This window comes from Hypomesus nipponensis, chromosome 20, assembly GCF_054491055.1.
Source record: "Hypomesus nipponensis isolate SF chromosome 20, ASM5449105v1, whole genome shotgun sequence".
Taxonomy (NCBI): Eukaryota; Metazoa; Chordata; class Actinopteri; order Osmeriformes; family Osmeridae; genus Hypomesus; species Hypomesus nipponensis.
In genome coordinates, this window is record NC_140380.1 from 8,895,001 (window position 1) to 8,914,878 (window position 19,878).

Genomic DNA, 19,878 nt, shown 5'->3' on the forward strand with positions numbered 1-19,878 from the left:
ACAGGGCTGCCAACTCTCACGCATTGGCCGTGAGACACACGCATTTCAACCAATTCACACGCTCTTACGCCAAACCTTGTAGCGTTACTTCTCAGGCAAAGCCAACCGAGTAGTCCTGCTAACGTTGTAAACAGTAAAGGACGTGGCGCAGGAACACGGAGTGAAGCAACATAGACACGTGAACACCCATGAACGCTTGTCTTGGGGCCATTTATACAATTTTATTGACAGTATAAGTTTCGCTAGCTTGCAAATACTGAGGATAGCCTACCGAAGTAGAGTTAGCCAATGTCCCTAGCAATGCTAGCTAACGTTAGTTTGCTAGCTGTAGAAAATTTCACTTGGTCTTGCAGCGCTGCTTGATTTACTGAAATTATTATGAAATGTTATGTTCTACTAGCCATTTGCCTACTTGAGCAAGTCACAGTATTTCAAAGCCCTGATTGTGTAACTGAGACGACAGTAAATAATTCCTCTTAGAAGTAATAAGCCCCCGTTCAAGTGTTAGGCATTAAATTAGCTGCACGGTCTGTAGAGATCATGGGAGGAAGCCACTTATTTTGTGTTTTGCTAATGCAGAATTCGGTCAAATAAAATCAGTCAAATATAATCGTGAAGTAACATGTCATTTTATTTTTGTTTGAGTTTTAACTTGTCCAGTGGGGCAAGAACATTTCTCTTCCACTTGCCCTACAATAAAATCCACTTGTCCTAGACAAGCGGACAAGCCTTAATGTCGAGCCCTGGTTTGGGTGTGGTGCTTCCACAGCTTAGTCTTCACCGAACAACAGTGGATAAACACCACTACTAACCCAACACCCAGTCTGCACACACACACCTCAAAAAAGGTATTGATCTACAGTTAAAACATGTCAACTGAGGTAAACGTCTAACCAGCTTCACCATAGCTCGTTCAGTTAATGTCTGAAAGGAGAGGGCCTGTCTCAAACCTCTCTTGTTTCTTCCTGACTGAGATCAGCAGAGATGGAGATAATTTAGCACACGAAATGTTAGGAGGGGGGGGGGGGGGTCTCAGGGACCAGAATAGCTCCAGAGATCCAGGGGGGGCTCATCATTTCAGGGAGGGAGGGGGGGGGGGTCCCTAAAAGGCCATCCCTCTAACAGGAACCTCAAGGCCCAGGCACAGACCCCTACCTCTAACCCAGTCCTGGTTAACAGCCTCTGCCCCAGCCTCTCTTCAACCTCAACCCCAACCTCTGCTCTACCTTTGCCTCTACCCCAGCCCTGGTTATTCCTAGCCTATACATTACATTTAGCAGACGCTCTTATCCAGAGCGACTTACGGTAAGTACAAGGACATTCCCCCGAGGCAAGTAGGGTTAAGTGCCTTCCCCTAGGACACAAAAGTATTTTGCACGGCCAGGAATCGAACCGGCAACCTTCTGATTAATAGCCCTGGTTATTCCTAGCCTTTACCACAGCCTCTACCGCAGCCCTGGTTATTCCTAGCCTCTACCCCAGCCTCTATCCCAGCCCTGGTTATTCCTAGCCTTTACCTCAGCCTTTACCCCACCCCTGGTTATTCCTAGCCTCTACCCCAGCTTCTACCCCAGCCCTGGTTATTCCTAGCCTCTACCCCAGGCCTGGTTATTCCTAGCCTTTACCTCAGCCTTTACCCCAGGCCTGGTTATTCCTAGCCTCTACCCCAGCCTCTATCCCACCCCTGGTTATTCCTAGCCTCTACCCCAGCTTCTACCCCAGCCCTGGTTATTCCTAGCCTCTACCCCAGGCCTGGTTATTCCTAGCCTTTACCTCAGCCTTTACCCCAGGCCTGGTTATTCCTAGCCTCTACCCCAGGCCTGGTTATTCCTAGCCTCTACCCCAGCCTCTACCCCACCCCTGGTTATTCCTAGCCTCTACCCCAGCTTCTACCCCAGCCCTGGTTATTCCTAGCCTCTACCCCAGGCCTGGTTATTCCTAGCCTTTACCTCAGCCTTTACCCCAGCCCTGGTTATTCCTAGCCTCTACCCCAGCCCTGGTTATTCCTAGCCTCTACCCCAGCCCTGGTTATTCCTAGCCTCTACTGACCCACATATCCCCAGGCATTACTGAGCAGGGACCTCCTGTCTAAAAATGGGGGGTTAGTCTGGTCGTTCTGCTGGTGACAAGCTAGCGCCAACCTCCAGCCGTCAAAAATAGAGTCTGAAGGGGGGGGGGGCTGGAGGGGTTACTGAGACCTCAAATGAGTTGTATCCACCATCAGAGCACTTTGGAGATTAGCTCAGATAAGCTAGGCTACATGGGTTGGGCAAAGTTAAATGTAAGCAGATATGACACAGCTCGGATAGGTGAGAAGTTCAGTCACTGGTCTAACAGCACAGCTGGTAACCTCCCTCCACTAAATAATGAGAAGCCTCATAAACTAGGGGGAATGCAGTGGGGTTGCATGTTTCGCCAGCCTAGGTCACCCAAGGATGCATTTTGTCCAGTGAAGTAGCCCAATAGGCTCCTACTCCACCCATGTGGGGCTACCCCAGTACTTCAATTGAGTGAACCCACTCTGAGGGGTTGTTAACATCTGCCTCAACATGCCATCCACCAATCGGACACTCACAAGCTTCACCTGGTCCAAGAGACAGACAGACTGGGAAAGAGAGGCAGAGAGAGGCAGTGGTGTCCTCCTGACTCACCGTCATGTCCTTGGTAACCATCTCTCCGGGGGTCGGCCAGTTGTTAGCGTCCCCAAAGTCTCCAACCTGGCAACACAACAGACCACAGCGTTGAGACCCGTTCCACACGTTCCAAAATCAGAACATAGAGCAAAGTCAGAACAGTACAGACAGCACCCTCACACACACACACACACACACGTTACCTTTCCTCCTCGCCTTGGTCTGGGAGGGTTTCCTGCCCTCACCACCTTGGCAGGCCCCATCGGCTCTGTGAAGACACAACAAAGATGGCCGCTGTCAAAACACAACCACAGTGCCCCCAGAATGCATTGTACCCACCTGGCCCTAACAAACAAAGGGGTTCCCGCCAAAAGGGGCAGGCACAAGAGAAGCTGGAGACACAACAAACATGGCTGCTTTCCCCAACCCCATGCTGAGTCACGAGACAACAGACATGACAAAACGTTTCCGCTCCCTTTTCTGTCAAGTCATCCTAGGACCATAAATAATTAATTTCTTCTCGGGGCTTGAACACGAATTAAGATGCAGCCATTGAACCGTGTAAGGACTGGCCCACACGTCTAGAACACAGTGAGGATTGGCGTCCACTACAGGATGCTTAAGAGATGGCTAGCTACAAACACACACAGATGGCTAGCTAGACACACAGATGGTTATCTATGAACCAAGGCTAGCTTGCGCCAGACAAATAAGAACCACAAGGCTAGTTATTACACAGAGAACCGAGGGCCAACTCTGAGGTAAAACGTAGACAGCGTGTTTGTCTAAGATGGTACTCTCCCTCTTGACTGTTTCCCGCTGTGCGGAAGCTGAACGGGCTGGAGTGCTCATGCTAACCCTCTGCTCTACAAGCCCTGCTCCGGGACGGACTCAGACTGGTGGTTGGCCCAGCCACTGACAGGCGGGAGCAAATCTCCTTAGACGCAATCACTGCTCAGCCTAAACCAGACCCACGAGCAGGAGGGCTGTGTGTGTGTGTTTGTGGGATTACAACACACTAGTCATCTAGAACTCCTTATAAGGTCTTTGTACACACACACACACACACACACACACAGGCTTACTGTGTCACCTAAACTTCACTATTATAATGGTTTAAGGCAAGTGCGCACACACACACACACAATTCTCACTTCAGACTGTGGCAAGGCCGTCAGGGAGGGGGTAGATGAGGCCGCTCTGCAGAGCCTTGGCGACTGGAACCTGGCCTTTAGTCAGCAAGTCTGCAGAGATTTTTCCCGTCCTCAGGTGGGCTTTGCCTACGTAGACTGTCGCGGAAGATTTTCAAAACCTGCACAGCCTCCCAGAGGTGTCATAGGCAGACTTAGGCGGCCCTGGTGCTAGCCAACATTGTAGATGAGACATACAGTGCCGAGTACCTCCATCCCAGTTGAGATGGGGGCCTTGACTCTCAATACTGAAACACTGTTACAACTAAGCGCTTCAGATCCTTGATCTTCTGCTGGGCACTCTACATGAACTACTCGTACGTAGCTTTGGACAAAAACGAGGGAAAGGCCACCGGAAGTTCAACGGCGGCCACCGCAGACAGCCTACAATGGGTCGCCCTGTGCGCCAGCCCGCATTGAGTTTATCCATACAGGCTACAAATCTGGATTAATATTCCTCTGCCGGGCTAGCTAACAAGCTTCTGCAGATTCCACGTTGCAGACATTTCAGTAACACCCTGGGGTTACCTAAATACAGATACGGAAAGGCAGCCAACCGGCCAATCCCGAGGCAGGATCTGGGGCTGGAAGGGGTGGAGGTAAACTTCTACATTGCGGCATTGGCCCAATTTTTGTGGATGGGTGGAGGGGTAGTTGACTTCTTGACCTTTGCAACAGGGCGCTGGGCTACCCCAGAGTGGGGCAATCCTGGGTGTGGGCTGTCAGGAGAGGGTGTGACAGTAGGCTGGCAGGGGGTGTGGTTGTAGCAGCCTTCGAAATTCCTGGGAACATTTCATAACCCTACCAGGCGAGGGGGGGGAGAGGGGGGGGGAGGTGCTCAACCCCCCAGGGAGTCGGAGGGGAGCTCCATGACTAGTACTCGCTGTTTTTGTACATCAACGACTGATAGAAATCACTCTGATGATCAGACCTCCTGTCAGAGGTTTTTCTTTACTAAGCACAAAGGAAGAAACAGAAAAGTGACCGTTGAAATCCCCTCTCCTCTGCACCACCCACAGATTCTGGGGCAATCACCCCTTCCAGTAAAAGGTGTATGTACTCAAGCCTACAGGAGAATTAAAAATTAACTTACTAGATAAATGTCCCCATTTCCAAAAACATGCCCTTAAAATAGGCTTTGCGCCATGCCAAGGCTGATTGTGAACCAGGAGTTTCCACAATGACCTTCAGAGATACCAGTACATAGAAATCACCAAGTAGTCCTATAGATGTAGTCCTATGGATTGAGTAGTTGATTTTTCCAGTGGATGGTATAACAAGGTCATTCTAGACACTGGAACACTGTAAGAGTATAGATATGCAGTACTTAAATAGAGTATTCTAGAAATGTGGGCTTGTTACGTAAGCAGTACACCTGCAAACAAACGTCCCTTGATAAAAACTCGGGCAGAGAGCTGTCACACAGTGAACGTTCTAGAACTCCCTCTACGTGTAATTTCTAGAGCCCCACCTCTACGTGCAAGTTTTAGAACCCCCCTCTACGTGTAAGTTCTAGAACCCCTCTCTACGTGTAAGTTCTAGAACCCCACCTCTACGTCTAAGTTCTAGAACCCCACCTCTACATCTAAGTTCTAAAACCACACCTCCACGTCTAAGTTCTAGAACCACACCTCCACGTCTAAGTTCTAGAACCACACCTCTACGTTTAAGTTCTAGAACCCCACCTCTATGTGTAAGTTCTAGAACCCCCCTCTACGTGTAAGTTCTAGAACCCCACCTCGACGTGTAAGTTCTAGAACCCCCCTCTACGTGTAAATTCTATAACACCCTCTTCTTGTAAGTTCTAGAACCCCCCCTCTACTTGCAAGTTCTAGAACCCGCCCTCTACGTGTGAATTCTAGAACCCCCCCCTCTACGTGTACAGGGAGAGTGCTTTAACTCCCTCTCCCTCTATGTGGCTGGGAAAAAAGTGTAGAGCTGGGCGGTCTAAAAATACACTGTCCCCTCTTCGGCAGTGTCTTTGTCTGCGAGCGATATCGCTCTCTACATGGTATGGACGCCACCCACAGGCCCGCCGCCTTCCGTGCCAGGAGAGCTGTGCATCTCTCAGCTCGGCTCAGACGAGAGAGCGAGGAGCGCTCTGGGCACTGATAAGGAGGTGCTATTCCGTCTTCACGGTGCGCGTGCTTGAAGAAGGGTCCGATGTGTGTGACGGCGTATTCTAAATGTTAACGCGAGACATGAATCTCCATGTTCAACGTGTGTGTGTGTGTGTGAGTGCGCGCTTGCGTAAGTGTGTGATTTCCTATGCCAGTCTCCACCTGTGAGTGGTTGTCAGATCGTGGGCAGGAGACCTGTGACAGATCCTGGGAACCAGAGCACACTGTACAGCCACTCCCTTCTCCCCCTCCCTCCTCCTTCCCTCCCCAGTCAATCAACCTCGCCCTCCCCACCAGCAGAGCAAGTCTCTACAGCATGCATGAGTGCAGACAGCCAGAGGCTGCGATTAGCATTAGCAACCAGCTACAACCCCCAGCCCCCTCCTCCTTCTCCCTCTCTCCCTTCCAGCCCCCTGTTCAGGGGCTGTTCAGGTGTGGGCCTCTGTTTGGTTCCCAGGGGGGTGTTTGTGGAGGGACGTTTTCTGAGGACCAGCTACACAGGCGAGGGCTTTAAATAAGGCCTGGAGCCAGGACGGCAGGTCCGACAAGCACAGCAGGGCAGCGCTCATCAAGGCCTTTTAACAAGAGTATCTCTCACACTGACGGAGAGAGAGAGGGAGAGAGACACACAGAGAGAGGGAGGTACAAAGAGAGGAAGAGAGACAGAGAGAAGGAGAGAGAGAGAAGGAGACAGAGACAGGACAGAGAGAGACTACAAATGCAGCATTCCGTCTTGAAACGCCACTTAATTAACAGCTAAACGCAGACGGACAAATCAACCTAAAAGGGAGGTGACAGAGGGACCTCTTGATTGAAACGAGTGCCTGGCTGAAGTGTGACAGCAGAGAGAGAGAAAGAGAGAGAGTTCCTCTTTGCAGAGAAAAGAGGAGAGGAAGAGGGAGGCACACAGGGGATGGGAGGAGGAGTTGGGAGGGGAGGAGCAAGAGAGGAAGGAAGGAAGGCAGGTAAACTGAGAGAGAAAGAGAGAGAGAGGACGGGAGGAGTGAAGGATGATCTTGCTTAGTTTGAATGTTGCCTTTGGACCACCAGTCCACACCAAGGGGTCTCTGGTGAGGGGGGTGGAGGGTTCAAGGGTGCAGAACCCAAAGTGCCGCTCAGAAAAACCAAAAATAACAAATCAATCTTGAAAAACGGGTGAAACACCCCTCGGCACACGTTCATCTGAGTGCTGCTTGCGCCTTGTGGGTGACAGGCCTGTCCTAGATTAGATCTGTAGCAACGGCAGCCAAGCTGCAGCAAAACATGAAGACCCAAATATGGAGGAAACGTCAGGGTGCATGCCGGTCGCCAGAGACACACGCACACACACAGACTCTGTCGGGTCACATGACCCAGGCAGTGACGTCACCACCCGCTGAGTAACAGGCTCAGATGGTGCAGTAGAGGTGGTGTTCTGAGACACACAAAAATCCCACCAGAGGAGATGACACAATGTCATAACACAAACACAGGTGTTCCTTCCCTCCGAGCTGGGCAGAACGTCGCTTGGCTGTGGTTCCTATCACGGAGACCAGACGCTCACAAACCCTTATTCCAGATAAAGGGGGCAGCGCCGTGACTTGGGACGATTGGGACAACAGCTGAGAGAGAGACCGAGAGAGAGACCCAGAGAGACAGAGAGAGAGAGAGAGAGAGAGAGAGAGAGAGAAGACTAGACAGCCTGCTGGGTGAGTGTGTAGTGGTGGTGGAGGGGGGGGGGGGGGTGCCAGGGTCAAGAGAGACAGAGAATAACCCATCCTCTACTTCTGCAGTCGACACTCAAACGTCCGTTTCAGACCCAGCATCGGAACGGCTCTTCCTCCAAGCATCAAAAGAGTCTCTGCAAAACCAGGACGTAACGCCATTAGCCACGGCAACAAGCGACGCCACGAGCCGGCCTCTACACCGTACTGGCGAGGGCATTCTGAAGACAGCTCGCACATCAGCCCTCGCACCCCGGTCCTGAACCCCCCCCCCCCCGCACGACGACAACAAGGAACCTCCTGGTCGTCGAGGAAGAAGGGGTGGAAGAAGAATGATGGTTGGTTTGAGCGTGTCTGTGCCCGCCTGTCTGTCCCTGTCCGTGTCTCTGTCCGTGTCTCTCTGTCCGTCTGTCTGCCTCCGTCTGTCTGCGTGCTTCCGTCTGTCTGCGTGCCTCCGTCTGTCTGCGTGCCTCCGTCTGTCTGCGTGCCTCCGTCTGTCTGCGTCCGTCTGTGTCAGTCTACAAACTTAATAAAACGCCACATACGGCTGTCTTTCATATTGCATATCAAGCAATGAAACGAAAAGTATGCTTGGAACACAGGAGCCCAGTTAACAGAGAGGCCTGTGTGTTCTGAGGAAGAGGAGGGAGGACTAACATCTGATGTCCCTCAGCAACACAATTAAAAGCACGGACCTCAATTTGCACTCCTCTGTGAAGGATGGGAAGCACTGCAAGAATGCCAACGTATAAAGTGACCAACCCTGGCCAGCACCCTTCAAACCCTTCAGAGACCCATGCTAAGCTAGGTTGGAGAGAGATATCCAGGGGAGAGACCTCCATGGACCCATGCTAGGCTAGGTGGGAGAGAGACCTCCAGGGGAGAGACCTCAAGAGACCCATGCTAGGCTAAATGGGAGCAAAGGGCTGAATTACTCCTCCCCAAAAAAACAGACTGATAACTATGACACTGTATTCATTTAGCATTTTTATCCAAAGACACATGCAGGGGGAGACTTAAACGGCAACCTCTTGATCTGGCCTTTTGACCAAAGCAGAACCGCAGACTTTGTTCATACCATAACAGAACCTAGAACACGCGTAAAGAACCTATAGAACTACTTGTGGAGCGGTACTGAGAGCGACCTTTGGATTGGGTTCCCCGGTGAACGACAGGTTTGTCGTTCCCACGGCTGTTTTGTCATACGCTAAGCGACCTTGGGGACAGGATGTTCTAGCCTACCTCTAACCTGTTGTGACCAGCTGAATCAAGACATTAGGTTTCTGTAGATGACAAGCTAGTCCATCAAATCAATTTATGTCTAGGCAAAAACTATCAAACTGTGGCAAAGGATTCACACCTTAACGATGAATAGTGTTTTATGGCTTTGAAGTAGCATGGTATTTCTGGCACTTGCAGTGCATTGTACTCGTGGTTGTGTAATGTATAGGCTTGCTAATATTACAGACTACAGCTTTGTTACCATGCTTGTTAAGGTCAACATTTTTATAATCTGATTCACACCAGCTCAGATTTTCTTTTGGCAGCAATCTAAAGAAGGATAATGTGTGTTTTAGGGTCAACAACTTTAAAGTAAGTCATGTGGCCTTTAGAAATTACTTTTTTTTTTGTTGCTACAAACCCTGTTTGGCTTCAACTAGGCCAATCAAACTGTCACACATCGAGCCGCTAGACTCCACTTGCTACTGGCGTCTGGTGAAACTGCCAAGCTGTATTATCAAGACAACCTGTGGCCACAGTGGCAGCCAAGTAGCCTCGGTCTTCACTCACTCCTGGTAGCTAGCCAGACAGCATTTTCTCCAAACGCCCTGTACGTGGGGGGAGGGGATGCGCGTGTCACGATAAAGGCCCTGTCGCATTGTTTATGCATCTTTACGGCAGTCAGAAAATAAACACTAAAACAAAGACCTTGCCAAAGATCATGAAACGAGAGAGAACTGCACCATGTCATGTTTATTGAACCGTCAAAGGTAGCACGGTTCAACGGTTAATCGACGGCAAGGCAGACACATGGCAGACAGACCACGTTGTCTTGTCACCACCAACGGAACCCTGGGAAACACAGCAGTCCCCTCCCAATCCGAGTCAAGCTATGAGTTAGGCTAGCGTCCACCATTATCTATAACAATAATAACAAAACGTAAATGTTTAGCCAGATATTAATCCAACAGACATACTAGCAATACTTAAACGGCATATTTAGGCAAATGTCTCCAGTGAACGGCATGGAAGATGTTTAGTACTCAGCTAGCTAGCACAAGCGGAGGAATAGCATGTGATCATTGCAGTGGCCATGATGATGAATCACGTAGCTAAAAAACCTAGCAAGTGTTTGCCAGCGATGTATTACCGACATGACAAGCTAACCAGGGCCTCATAGAGACTGTTTTCTTTAACGAACAACGTAAAAATGTACTAGACATCCCAGAACAAACTAAAAAATGCGATATTGTTAACGTATTGCTAGCTTGCATGCTAGTAGTATTGGAACACGTGGAGAGAACACGTGACGATCCACAACATATGTGCGTTTTAAGACTATAATCTGGGTCAATGTTGGACGTTTCTTTTGCAATACAAAAATAATGTCGACTAGGTTATTAAAAGTTCAATTATAAACCGGGGGACAATCCACATAACTGCAAGCAATGTATTGTGTGAACTGTTTGACAAGCTGTCTAGGCCCGATTGCTATTGTTAGCTCGATAGCTAACCAACTAGCATTACCCCACAGGGATACACTGTAGCTAGTAATATCTAGATAACTAGTCAGTCTTGAACGTTGTTTTAGAGCAAATGGTTGATCGACAGCATGTTGTAGTTTATATATTTGCTGAGAACTCAATATGCGGATGGAACGTAGTTCCAAAAACTAGATAACTTGCAGGGAGGGCTTTAAAGAGATCTAACGCTGGACGCATATGGCTTTCTTTAGACTACAGTAAGCCCCTTTCTATTATCCAATGCCAACGCGAACTGTTGTCTAACCAATTTGACTGACAGCTGGCAAGGGTCGCCACATACAAAGTGGGTTATAATTTTTTTTTTTATTTTTTTTATCTACAGTACTACGAGTCGTGGTTTTGGCACTGTTGCTTTACACTACCAAAACTAACCTGGGGGGCCAGCTTCAAGACTTGGCTTAGTTCAACCTTACCCAGGTCTCTCGCATAACTGCAATACTTGCCTGGTTAACATTTTTAAATAACAGTTTCTCAGCCACAAAGTGAACGTTAGATGGTGCATTGGCACAAATATGGGAGCTCGGATGTCTCCTAAAAAATTACGAAACCACGGGCGTCAATTCCAATTTTCTACTTCATTGAATAAGCTTACAGTCCACTCAAGTCTAGGAATAGCATGGGCCCTTGCACTAAATATAGCTACACGTTAACAAGCAATAGTACTTGATGGTTTAGATCGTCTCTTATACCATATAGGTTGTAATAAGCACAGCAAGCTTGCAACATAGCAAGGAACGCCTCTTGCTTTACAGCTGAACTGCCAACTAACTTAAGCCGTCCCCCGTCGTACGCTAGCGTGCTTGCTAAATGGCTCGGTTGAATGAAACCCCAAACTGGAACTGGGCTCATAACATACGTTAATCGCGTTGAAAAATACAAACCATGGTGTGCTTGTCCATTGACGCTGACAACGGTCACCGCGTTCATTTTCTTAGTCCAGGGGTTAACCTTGGGCGGTGGTGCTTCAGTAAACTCCTTCCTATTGCATTTCGCGTCATCGTCCGAATCCCCGGCCGTGTGCTTGTTGTCAGAAGCCCCTTGATCCAAGTTGTCCTTCTCTTGGTTGTTACTCTCTTCTTTCGCCTGTTTCGAGCTCTGCTCCTTCTTCGCAAATCCACCCTGTTCGGGGCAGTCTCCCTTGGCGTTGCTACTCTCACCGACAACACCCGTCTGCTTCGCCCCTGTATCCAGGCAATCGTCTCCGTGAGTCATTTTGCTTGCATGTCCATGTTCCTCTTGTTTGACAAGCGGGTTGTTGGGAAGCAGAGTTTCCACCTGAGTGGCCATTTCCCCTCTTGCTCACGATACCCCCAAATTCGCCTTCAATTCAACAACGAAAATGTGAAGTATTCCGCGGATCAACTAGTCGCTAACGTTTCTCCACTCCACCCCTAGACCAAATAGCCTTCAGTCTAAGACGCAGAGTGGTTAATGAAAAATTAAAACATATAAAAAAGCGTCCTACAGCCTCTTTAAAATTACAAGCTAATCTCCTCTACTAGCAGCAATATGGATGATCTCCACCACGCGATAGAAGGGTGCGCGCACGTACGAGAAATGGGGGAGTGACGACGTAAACAGGAACGCGCAAACCAGATTGGAATGAGCATGACGTTGGTTTCGCCTGAAGCGAACTCATTTGTAAGCCATAATGTACAGATTTACAATTCCTAAACTTAAGCACGTGTTCTGTCCCTTAAACGCACGTGTCCTCATATTCTAATGATTTAAGGCTACATGAAATAGTAAAAATAATTTAAAAATCACACGTTCTATTTGTCAAACATTTGTTTCCTTTAAAGAGGAACTCGCATATAGCCTACAACCTTGATATGTATTTAAGGGTCACCAAACACTTTTGATTGACAGTGAAGGACCTCCATGTTACGTAACACTTACTGGTGGTTTCAGTGAGGAGCAGGTCGGGCATGTCCAAGTCTTGCATCTCAACATTTTCAAACCCACTAACATGTCATTAAGAGGACTCTGAAGGCAGGGGCACCACCAGGAATTTTGGGCCCCATGCATGAAAGAAAACAGCCCCCTATCAGTCAGGGGCCCCTATCAGTCAGGGGCCCTTAGAATCGTCATAACTTTTCCCCCCGTATACGTCGCCCCTGTCTGGTGGGGCAGAGTCCAGGCTGGCAGGGCAGTGATGGGGCTATGGGTCTGGCTCAGGGAAAGTCTGACAGCCAGGTTATCATTACATCTTTCTCCTGAAGCCTCCTAAATAGCCACCTACAAATGTCAATGCAGTGCAGATGTTTGGGGCCTCCATGAAGCAAAAATTGCTGAAGTTTCAACAGTCCAGTCATAATCGATCGGGGGTGTGTGTGTGTGGCGAGGGACAGGGGGACGGGGTGGTGACGTAAGAACCAAGAAAGGTCAAAGCCCAACCCTGCATCTTCAATCTCAAATCTAATTGGCCCCGTGTCAATCTCAAATCTAATTGGCCCCCTGGCCCTAATTTAGCGACTGTGATTGGCTTCCCAACAGCGCGTGCCCTGGTTCTCCTCACAGCCAGCAGTGTTCCTTAACCACGCCTGTTCGTGTCCACAGATGACACCGCATGACACAGCCAACGCACCAGTCCGGCACGCCGCGTTACCACGAAGACGGTTACTCTGAGTGCTGTGTGCGCACACAAGGTGGCTTGAGAGATCGCTCGGGGTTAAACATAAAGAGAAATTTGTTTTGGCCATTTATGTCGTTAGCCTGCACGGTGATTAAAGAACATCCATTCTTCTGTGTGTGAATCTGAAGACGACTGTGTGGAGGGATATAGAATGTACCAGAAGTTCCCAAGAAAACACATGATCGTATTCTTTATTTTTTTTTTCCCCTCATGTTCTCAGCTGAGTGTGTACAGTTTGGTCTAACTAGACTGAAGAGGAGCGGACTGGTGTGTTAAATTGAATTTTTAGGACTGCGTTTGTGTGTGGGTGTGTGTTCCCCCATGCACACGCACACGCATGTTCAGTGTGTGTTCATGTCAGGTGAGTTGTGTCCTTCTCTCCGTCTTGTTTGAATTGAGAAGTGAGACGGAGAGAGAAAGTAGGTCATGACAAGCGTCAGCAAAATTTGAAACCTATCTTTTCTATCGGAGAATTGGCTATGTCATTACACTGTTAGTTTGACTGTGTTCCCTTTACCATAGCTTTGTCACCTTGCCTCCTCTGCTCTGTGTAAGAAGCCCTTGGGAGAGTCGATGAGAGGGTGACAAGGGCCTGGTTTGGAACGGGCCCCTCGCCGACTGACTTGTCAGCTAAGTTGCGTTGGAGTGGTGGAGTGGTTGTAGACCCACACAAAAACAGCTAACCTTGACTGCTGCTAACCATCACTGCTGGCGCTGGCCAATAGAAAACACACCAGAAGAGGCCTACAGGGGTTGTTGAAAAAGCAGATGGTGAAATGTCATATTTGTGCCAAAACAAACGCGGTGAGGAAGAAAAAAGAAGAAGAAAAAAACGTGGGTAGGGGTGAGATTTTGAATGTATTTGAGTATCTTGACGGTTTTAAACAACAATCCTCTTTACAGCAGCCGGGATAAGATGGCAGTTATTTTTCGGTAGGTAAACTACTGGAGTCTCTGTTAAGGAGGCTTCATGGAGCTCAGGTTCCATGAAGGCAACACCACCCAACTGGGCGGAGTCAAACCACACAACAGAACCTGATCTTTGTGTTACATCGCTGTCAGCCCCTCCTAACTACCATCTCACTTTCTGTCAAAGCCCAGCTGACCACACACACACACACAATAAGAAACACACATGATACAACCACACACAATCACACATCTACACACACACACACACACACACACACACACACACACACACACACACACACACATGCAAAGTCACAAACGCTAACACACTGACACACACAAACGCTCACACACACACACTTGTTACACATGCAAAGACATATTCACACGCACACACAGTACACACAACAGCAAGGTGTCTGCGTTTGACAGGGAAGCCCTATCGTTTTACCGGTTGTTGTCGAGTTCCTTCACCTTTCATGTGGAAAATGTTACAGAGGTCAGAGGTCAAAGCCACTCTTCCTGCTTTTCAGTCAGTAGTAAACCAATGTATTTGAAGGGACTAGGATGTATTTGAAGGGACTAGGATGTATTTGAAGAGACTAAAATGTATGGTAATTTGAAGAGGAAATGTTTGGTGTGACTTTGACTGGAGGTCTGGTTTAGGGTTTATTAATTTGTATTGAATACATTTACATTTAGTCATTTAGCAGACGCTTTTATTCAGAGTGACTTACAGTAAGTACAGGGACATTCCCCCCCGAGACAAATAGGGTAAAGTGCCTTGCCCAAGGGGACAACATCATTTTGGCATGGCCAGGGAATCGAACTGGCGACCTTCAGATTACTAGCCCGACTCCCTCACTGCTCAGCCACCTGACTCCCCAATAAATGTCTTAGTTGGGAGTGTGTCGACAAACCCTGCACGTTCTGACGAGTACATCCAGTCTCTGTTGGCTTCCAGGCGAACCACCATGTACAGATTCACAAACACTCGACAATAGCGCTTCACAAACACACACCAATTGACAGGCAGTCTATCTATATCTGCCTCTCTCTCTCCCTCTCCCCTCTCTCTCGCTCTCTCCCTCTCTCTCCTCTCTCCCTCTCCCTCTCCCTCTCCCTCTCCCTCTCCCTCTCCCTCTCCCTCCCTCTCTCTCTCTCGCTCTCTCCCTCTCTCTCTCTCTCCCTCTCCCTCCCTCCCTCTCTCTCTCTCTCTCTCTCTCTCTCTCTCTCTCTCTCTCTCTCTCTCTCTCTCTCTCTATCTCTCTCTCTCTGTCTGTCTCTCTCCCTCTCTCTTGTTCTTGTTCTCTTTACCCCAACCTCCCTGTGGCCCCTGGTGATAAACACCGTGATATACTGACCAGCGGCACAATCCCATTCTTTGCCGCCGATGACATCAGTGACACGCTAAGCCCTCTGACATTGTCTTCCTCACTGGAGCTCTTTAGTAATGTAATCGCCAGAGCAATGCCCTCTGGTCACAGGGATAAAAGCACCAGTCAGCAACTGGTCAGCACATCACAATTGAAAAGCTTTAAATAGTGGAATTGCTCTGTAAGCAGTGGATTCTAGGGGCATTGTGGACCTGGGGTGGAAGAGAGGAGAGATGGAGGAGGGGGGGGGGTTGTGGACATGGGGAGAAGAGGTTGTTTATGATGTGTAAATAGATTCTCGAATCCTAGAGAGAGATGGAGAGTTACTGCTCATCCACACACTTGAACAGAAAAACTTTTTTGGTCATCCTTAAAAGAGACCTAGAACAGCCCACGAGTCACCTGCCACTTATCTTATAAAGCGTTGCAGTGCACCTGTCACGGTGACTAAGGTGTGACAGCATGTGACAGTGCATCATCTGAGAGATCAGGGATGTCGGCAATGTTCATCTTTGCCAACTTAGGCAGTGGCAGATCTAAGGGGTGGCAAGTGGTGGCAGCTGCCACCCCAATAAAAAATACTGCCACCCCAATATTTTGTTGTTGCTATTTTTTCTGTTTTTTTTTAAATGCATTTAGCAGACGCTTTTATCCAAAGTGACTTCCAAGAGAGAGCTTTACAAAAGTGGATAGATCTCTGATCATAACAACGAGATAGCCCCAAACATTGCGGGTAGCCAAAACATGAAGCATACATTGTGAAAAAAAACTGTCCCAAAGGGAAGAACCATAAGGGCATGTAGTGAAAACAAGTTACAATTAAACAACATGAACCTCAATCTTCCCATGGAAAAATATAATTTTTGCATTACAGAACATTTCAATAAATAATATTGATGTTACTGTTTAATTTAAAGTACAATGTTCTAGCCTAATAATTTACCATAGGGAGTACTGTACCCCCCTGCTTTGGGTTTGATTCGCCTCCAGGAGGCCACCCAACAACTTCCTTCTGCCACCCCATTGCCACCCCGAATGAAATTCTCTAGATCCGCCCCTGAACTTAGGCAAACTGTGGGTCTCTGAATGAGATTCTGGTCTGTTTATTGGTCTGGCTGGATCTGCTCAGCGGTTGTCGTTAAAGCGGTAAAAAGAACTTCTTGAGTAGCAGGTTGTTTTTCGGGGCGGTTTGAGGTTCCCTGCTCTCTGGTTGTGTCTGTGTGGAGCCGGCTGGTTGTGTCTGTGTGGAGCCGGCTGGTTGTGTCTGTGTGGAGCCGGCTGGTTGTGTCTGTGTGGAGCCGGCTGGTTGTGTCTGTGTGGAGCCGGCTGGTTGTGTCTCTGTGGAGCCGGCAGGTTGTGTCTGTGTGGAGCCGGCTGGTTGTGTCTCTGTGGAGCCGGCTGGTTGTGTCTCTGTGGAGCCGGCTGGTTGTGTCTGTGTGGAACCGGCTGGTTGTGTCTGTGTGGAGCCGGCTGGTTGTGTCTGTGTGGAGCCGGCTGGTTGTGTCTGTGTGGAGCCGGCTGGTTGTGTCTGTGTGGAGCCGGCTGGTTGTGTCTGTGTGGAGCCGGCTGGTTGTGTCTCTGTGGAGCCGGCTGGTTGTGTCTCTGTGGAACCGGCTGGTTGTGTCTGTGTGGAGCCGGTGCCTCAGACGGCAGACGGATTGTGAACCTCACAGACTGGTGGGAGAGGTCAGAACAGGGGCAGAGAGAACAAGGAAATATGAACTTTCTCTTTTACCTACCTCTCCCTTTCTTTCTCAATCTCTTTTTATCTCTCTCTCTTCCTCTTTCTTTGTTTCTTTCTGTATTTAATTTTTTATTTTAATTTGATTTTTGGTTTGTTTTTGGTTTAGTTTGTTTGGAAAGTAACGTTTTGTGAAATTTGCAAGTGGAATGGGTTTGTCTTGATAAGAAATGGCTGATGTGGTAAAACTTGGTTGGCTGGCAGTTCTAACTGCCCAATAAAGGTATCTTTAAAAGTCAAGTCTCTGTCTCTGTCTCTCTCTGTCTCTCTCTGTCTCTCTCTCTCTCTCTCTCTGTCTCTCTGTCTCTCTCTGTCTCTCTCTGTCTCTCTCTGTCTCTCTCTCTCTCTCTCTCTCTCTCTCTCTCTCTCTCTCTCTCTCTCTCTCTCTCTCTCTCTCTCTCTCTCTCTATGTACCACTATGCCACGGGCCTGTCATGCAGTGTGAAGGAGAAGCATCTGGAACAATTACAATAGTTGTGTGAAAGTGCTGGCCATGTGTAGACAGAGAGAGAGGGAAAGAGATAGAGAGAGAGAGAGAGAGAGAGAGAGGGAGAGGGAGAGAGAGTGAGAGAGAGAGAGAGAGAGAGAGAGAGAGAGAGAGAGAGAGAGAGAGAGAGAGAGAGAGAGAGAGAGAGAGAGAGAGAGAGAGAGAGAGAGAGAGAGAGAAAGGTTAGTATAAGTGATGGACCACACACTGACACTTATTTTAAAATCATATCTCAACTCTTCCATGTGATGTGGGTTGATTGTCAGTCCCCTTAAATACAAGAAAAGTATAAATATTAAACCTATTAGTTATTTCCTAATCACACCCCAACAAGGACATTTTCACTGCTTCATTACTGTAACTGGAGACTCTTTTAGGTGGTAAATTGTATGTTAAATATTAAATTATATTACTCAATGATCCTATTATATGCACTGCGGGGACATCGACAAAACAACGATTTTCTTAAAAAATGTTCAGTGGTGGACTAGAAACTTGGACTGGAGTTAGAGAAAGATCAGAAAAAATATTCAAATGAAAAACTTCAAAACAAGCAGCTGATACTCTAACTGTCCCCTGTGGATGTGTGTGTGTGTGTGCGTGTGGGGTTGTGTGTGTGTGGTTCAGAGGGAGGTGAGTGTGTCTGCCTCTGTCTCTCTTCAACTGAGTGTGTGTGTGTGTGGGGAGGGGGGGGTCGGGGTGAATATGTGATGTGGGAGGGTGTGGGCAAGGGTGTGGGTGTGGGTGTGTGTGTACATGTGTGTGTGTGTGTGTGTGGGAGGGGTGCCTGTGACCCCACACGCCCTCAGACGTGATATTGACTCCGACGGGATTGTTTGCCAACCCAGCTGTTGCTACCTCACACCCGTCCAGACTCCGCTGCCTTCTCCCTCCCACCTGCATCCCTCCATAGCCTCCCTTCTCCTCCCTCCCATCTCCATTCCCACATCAGTGGTGAAAAATAGCGTAGAACTACAACATCCTAGATCACAAGTGATTCAGTCAGAACTTGCTCTTCTGGTTTCAATAAGAGGAACTACCAGGGAGGAGCATGCAGAGTCCTGCCTCTGCACTTCCCGATTCAGCCCCCCCCCCCCCCCACTCCCCCCCCCCTACCCCCACCCCCACCCCCACCCCCTTACCCCCCAAAGGTACTGGTAACCCAACATTCAGGTTTCTTTTATTTTCCCTCAGGGAAGAGAGCGAGAGAGTGTCAGGTGTGCCTGTGTGCGGGGTGTGTGTGTGTGTGTGTGTGTGGGGGGGGGGGGTGTAGGGTTACTGTACTATCTCTACTATAACAGATAACTTTCACCCAGATCAGTTTACCCACCCTGAAAGGTAAACCTTACCAGTCACTCAGCCAGGAGAATTCAAACTTGTCTCAGACCAGTGTTCAGGGCCCGTGTCTCTCTACCTAGACTCAGCACGGCGACCATTCTGACAGCCCAGTATTATTATGGGATGTTGGTGTAATCACCCCTCCACAGGGCCCGGGGAGAGGGTTATCTGAATGGGGCGTGCCTTACATGAAGCATGCTGATAGTGCCGCCCAGCCTCTGTCCTGGGGGCCACACACACACACACACAGGCAAGCACACACACACACAGGCAAGCACACACACACACACACACACACACACACAGGCAAGCACACACACACACAGGCAAGCACTCACACACACACAGGCAAGCACACACACACACACGCACACACACATAAGCAGAGCTGAGCTTACACACACAGACGCACACATAAACATATGTGTGAGCACATGAAAATACACCCTCATGTAAACACTTATGCACAAACAAGCACACTCATTGTTGATGCACAATTTGCGGCCTTCTCATTTGCGGTCACACGGTTGAATGCCTCTACAAACATTCTCTTTTACACAGCTGTCATCTCCTTTCAAAGATGAACCAATCTCATGAGTTTGGGCTTGTCTACACAAGTCTTCTCTTGGTAGCTAGCACCAGACAATCTAGACATAGCTGCGAGGTTGTGTGGCAATAGCTTCAAAATTCCTTCCCGACCACGACCATGCCCGTACATATATTTCCTTTAATGAAAAACAAGCTCGACTGAAGTCAAATATATGGTTTAGCTCCGTCAACCATGAGAATGTGGATGACACGCGATAATGTGCTCCCATCTAGTGTCCAATTATGGTACTACATTCACTGCTGTGCCTGTGAGTATTATGGATTAATCGACAGTGTTTTTCAAATATTCCATATTGCCATGCATCTTATTTACATCTAGCCTATGTGACTCGACATCACATGCAGGTTTATGAACAATATTTTTTCCTA

The 19,878-nt window shown here is 48.5% G+C and overlaps 1 protein-coding gene across 4 annotated transcripts in view; it reads right to left on the minus strand.

Moving 5' to 3' along the window:
* Window positions 1-11,943, minus strand: part of larp1 (La ribonucleoprotein 1, translational regulator) — a 25,123-nt gene extending 13,180 nt beyond the window's left edge. For 3 of the 4 annotated variants that reach the window (XM_084683624.1, XM_084683623.1, XM_084683622.1), the window contains exons 1-3: window positions 11,293-11,943; window positions 2,837-2,901; window positions 2,652-2,717 (exon numbers count right to left, since the gene is read on the minus strand). In XM_084683624.1, the coding sequence (XP_084539750.1) occupies window positions 2,652-2,717; window positions 2,837-2,901; window positions 11,293-11,698 (537 nt within the window). In that variant the 5' untranslated portion in view covers window positions 11,699-11,943. Of the gene's footprint in view, window positions 1-2,651; window positions 2,718-2,836; window positions 2,902-3,787; window positions 3,871-11,292 lie in introns of those variants that run through there. The other variant, XM_084683625.1, reaches the window with a different exon arrangement.
* Between the last annotated feature and the right edge of the window lie 7,935 nt (window positions 11,944-19,878).